At 38.6% G+C, this 4,735-nt stretch overlaps 1 protein-coding gene across 3 annotated transcripts in view; it reads left to right on the top strand.

Moving 5' to 3' along the window:
* The window catches only part of fstl5 (follistatin-like 5), a 534,185-nt gene extending 529,672 nt beyond the window's left edge, over window positions 1-4,513 (top strand). For all 3 annotated transcript variants that reach the window (XM_043698761.1, XM_043698740.1, XM_043698750.1), the window contains one exon: window positions 2,647-4,513. In XM_043698761.1, the coding sequence (XP_043554696.1) occupies window positions 2,647-3,349 (703 nt within the window). In that variant the 3' untranslated portion in view covers window positions 3,350-4,513. The remainder of the gene's footprint in view (window positions 1-2,646) is intronic.
* The last annotated feature ends 222 nt before the right edge of the window (window positions 4,514-4,735 follow it).

Raw genomic sequence — 4,735 nt, 5'->3', positions numbered from 1 at the left:
TTTTTTTTCCCTGGGGTGGGGGAGTCCAGAACTAGAGGGAATAGGTTCAGGGTGAGAGGGGAAAGATATAAAAGGGATCTAAGAGGCAACTTTTTCACACAGAGGGTGGTACGTGTATGGAATGAACTGCCAGAGGAAGTGGTGGAGGCTAGTACAATTGCAACATTTAAAAGGCATCTAGATGGGTATATGAATCAGAAGGGTTTAGAGGGATATGGGCCAACTGCTGACAAATGGGACTAGATAAAGTAGGATAACTGGTGAACATGGACGAGTTGGACCGAAGGGTCTGTTTCCGTACTGTCCATTTCTATGACTTTATGTATCAAACACTCTGTGAAAGTCCAAATAGAGAACATCCACAGCAGTGCTCTCATCTATTGACTGTGCCACATCATCAAAGAGCTCAGCTAAACGTGTCAGACATGATGTGCCCTTGAGAAAGCCATGATGACTGTTGGATGCTATGTTTTGTAATTCATGCACAAGCACTCCTAAATCCCTGAATTGTAGCTTTCTTTCTCCATTTGAATAGTATTCAGTTCCTCTGTTCTTCCTGCCAAAAGGGCATACAAATAGGCAAAAAGAAAGCAGCAGACATTTGGATTTCTGCAACAGAGGATTATGTAGGCAGTAAGTAGAGTCAGCTTGCAGGGACCAAACAAACTGATTGTAAAAGCGGAAGAGGTTAATTAAGTCAAATGTAGGTCCCTTCCAGTCAGAAATGGCAAGTTATTATAAGGAACAAGGAGATGGAAGACCAATTCAATACATACATTTGTTCTGTCTTCACAAATGAGGACACAAATAAAATCCCAAAAATGTTGGGGAACACAGACATAAACCTCATGAGATAGGATTAAAGGCTGATAAATCCCCAGGGCTCAAAAATACTTAAGGAAGTGGCCAGGTGGTCATCCTTTAAGATCTGATAGACTTATAATCCTTGATTCCCTTCATGATTAGAAATGTGTCTGTCTCAGTCCTGACAACCTTAGTAAATTCTACAGGTCTCTGTGGTACCAGGATGTTGCCTGGTATAGAGGGAAGGTCTTACGAGGAAAGGCTGAGGGGTTGAGGCTGTTTTCGTTAGAGAGAAGGCCAAGAGGTGACTTAATTCAGACATATAAGATCATCAGAGGATCCTTTCATCTGTTTTGTAAATGGGTGACTTAGTGATTAAGGATACTTCCCTCGTCCCAGATTCATGCCCCATCAACCATGTCAAGTCCTCAAAGAACCTTATATGTTTCAATAAATTGTCCTCTCATTCTTCTAAACTCCAATGAGTACAGGCCCGACCTAATCAACCTCTCTGCGTACGAAAATCCTTTGTACCTGTGATAGGGGAAAGTTAGTGAACCTTCTCCGGACCGCCTCCAGAGCCGGAATATCTTTCCTTCGATCAGAGGACCAAAACTGTTCACAGTTTTCCAGCTGTGGTCTGTCTTGTATAGTTTTATCTAGATCTCCGTAAAGATTCAGGCCTACAAGATTTAGGCCACGTCCGCTGTTTAACAAGCAGTGTGATTTAAGGGAGCCTTGCAAATGTTAGAACTTGCTTGGAGCTCCACAGCTTACAAGCCAAATACCTGTCAGCAGAAATCTGACTGTTGCAGCTCACAATTTGTTGTTGAGAATCTGATAAAGGCAAATTCAGGAGTCACTTTGAAAAGGTAATTAGATAATTACAGAGAAATAACAATTGCAGCGTTACAGGAAGGAGAGGTGGGACAAGCCAATTTGCCTCGTCCTGCCTTGTAATCATCCTTTCACCCTATGGAATATTTCTTAATAAAGCATATCAGGCTGAATAATAGAACATAATTTCTTTTTCTTATTTCCATTGTTATTGCAGCTCAGGAAAAACTAAAAAGTCACATTCCCTTCCCAGGATTTGTGTGTTTTTGAAAATGAAGTAGCATCTGTTTCTTAACCCCTGAATCAATGGACAATTTGAATTATCAGCAGCATGCTTTTCACAAGTTTAAATAAAAAGGATTTGCATGTTCACCCCAAAAGTCTAATACAACATCACTGCCTCTGTCATTCTATCTCACACATATAATGTAAACACAGTTAGAGAGAACCGTGCTCTGCACAAGTTATTGACAAAAGAATAGTTCATAATTGACTTGATTGGCTTGCCTAAAGATAAATGAAGCAGGCCTGGGGAAGAAGAGGTTTTTCACTCCTTAAGTGTATCCTGGATGGAACCAGAGGCCACCTGATCATGCTTCAGAATTGTTGCTGTATTCCCTCAAAGAGCTAGATTTTCAATAGGTTGCAAAGCGAAGCTCTTTTAGTCTCATCACCAGGAAGTTAGTTTTCTGTGAGCAAGACATTGTGGACATTGTGGACTGTGGTGTTTGAAATTTAAGGATGCCCTCAATTGCAAACCACAATCTGAGGATTTTATTTCTTAATTATTTTAACATGGTTCATCATTGACCTTTTACCATGTACAACATCTGTGGCTAGGGAGGTAATGCTTTACATGTTTCAATCATTATGCACATGTGGATAACACTTTCCTGATGTGCTAGTCTATACCTTTGTTATTTTTCTGCTTTAAAGTAGTTATATTTATTCAACTTTGGAAGAATGGCACATAATCAATGCTACTCTATGTACCTTTATTTATAGGTTTGGATTTATTCTTCACAAAGGTGAACCAGCCCTTCACAAAATTGATCTTGAAACAATGACATATGTGAAGACCATCAGTTTAAAAGACTATAATTGTGTCCCACAGTCACTCGCCTACACTCATCTTGGTGGATATTATTTTGTTCATTGCAGTGCAGGCATTAGAGGAGCAACTGAACCACAAATCATAGTTGACAGTGTCACTGATTCTGTGATAGGCTACAATGGTGATATATCAGGTGTTCCTTATATTTCTCCAGACGGACATTACTTGGTCAGTATAGATGGCCAAAGGGGTCTCATGAGAGTTCAGTACATCACCATCCAAGGGGAAATCCGAGAATCCTTTGAGATACGCACCAACCTGCATATTTCAGATACCACTTTTCAGCCTTCTTTCACTGAAGCCAATCGGTACAATATCTTCGCCAGCTCCAGTGTGCAAACTAATGTGCTTGTTGTGGAGCTCTCCACAGGGAAAGTGAAGATGGTGAAGAACCTAAAAGAACCCATGAAGACAGAAGAGTGGCCGTGGAACAGTAAAAACCGAGTGATTGTGGCCAGTGACCTGTTTGGCCAGTATCTCATGACACCTTCAAAAGAATCTTTGTTTATTCTGGATGGAAGGCTTAGTAAATTAAACTGTGAGATCACTGAGGTGGAGAAAGGGAACACAATAATTTGGGTTGGTGAAGCATAAAGATTATTTACTTTTTTAAAGATTCCTGATACAGAGTTTTCCATTGCTCTTAAGCTGCAACTTGGCTGGAAACAATTCGGTTTTATACACTATATAACATTCACAATTAAATGTAAAACAAATTTGCAGATATGAAGACCAGGTACTTTCAACTGATATAATACGCTAATGACATTAATTGGAATTTCCTAATTTCTTAGTGCTGTTACCCAAGAGGTTGCAAATGTTACCTTAACTTGTACAAGAAGGTTTTTTTTCTTTATAGCTACAAAAAGGTTTAGCAACATAGAGTCTAAAAGCTGTAAGGAATTGTAATAAAACCCACTTGTCCATTTCTGTTTTTGCTTTTATGACTGACTTTTGCTTATGGGTTCCAAAATCAAAAGTTTTCCTCATTACCCTTTCAAATTCCCAGAATTATTTGTGCCTTGAACAGATTAATTCCCAGGAAGAGGGTTAATTGTTAACCATTGTGGTTTAACCCATTTTGGTTACGTAATTGTTAGTTACATGAGGAAAAACTGCTCAGAACTCAGCGTCCACAATGCCAAAATTAATGCCGTAAGTGGGTCCAAGTAATTCATAATAATAATAATAGTTGTAAAAGTAATGAGCCTTCAATATTAGTTTATTATGCATAGAAAGAAGCAACCAATCTCTTCCTCAGCAGAAGTACTGATACTAAACCAGCCTATATCAAATTGTTAACTCCTCTTGCACAATGTTATAGGACTCTGTCAATCAACTGTAGTTAAATATGGCAAGTTATGCAGTGCTCCAGTAAAGTCCATTATTATTTTTAGATTTCCTGAGTTACTCTGGATTGTCTTCCTATTCAAGAAGTTATGTTTTGTGAACAGGACTTTAAACCCATGATTATGGGATATAGCAGTTGCTAGGCTCTGTGAATGTCAGCATTTAGTTGGGAAAATATGGTGTGTGGGAAGAATCTCTGTTCTTTGACAGCTAATGGATATTTATTTTGTAGTGACTAAAATTTTCTCCTGTTTTAACAGTAATGTTGTGGTCATCAACAATGTGGCATATCTCTTTGGCAAACACCTGTCTGTCAAACATAGATTGTTCTGTGTAATAATTTCTGAATGTTGTATATGTAGAAATCTACTTGACATTGGAGGCAAATAAAGATTTTACATTTTGCCATCTCAGTATGAATCTCTGAAAATGTAAGGGAATATTGGAAATGTTTCTGAAAATATTTTTGTACACATTTTAAGGACTCAAATTATTGATATTGATCCACAGTAACTCTCAAGCTGCAAACACAGACTGTCCATGTTGTATTATCAGTGACTGGGAATTTTATTGGAGGATCTCCATATTGGGCATAGTTACATCACAGCGCCAGGGACCCAGGTTCAATTC

The sequence above is a fragment of the Chiloscyllium plagiosum genome, chromosome 1 (genome assembly GCF_004010195.1).
Source record: "Chiloscyllium plagiosum isolate BGI_BamShark_2017 chromosome 1, ASM401019v2, whole genome shotgun sequence".
NCBI classification, from domain to species: Eukaryota; Metazoa; Chordata; class Chondrichthyes; order Orectolobiformes; family Hemiscylliidae; genus Chiloscyllium; species Chiloscyllium plagiosum.
The sequence above is the reverse complement of the archived record's forward strand: the minus strand, read 5'-3'. Positions and strand labels throughout refer to the sequence as shown.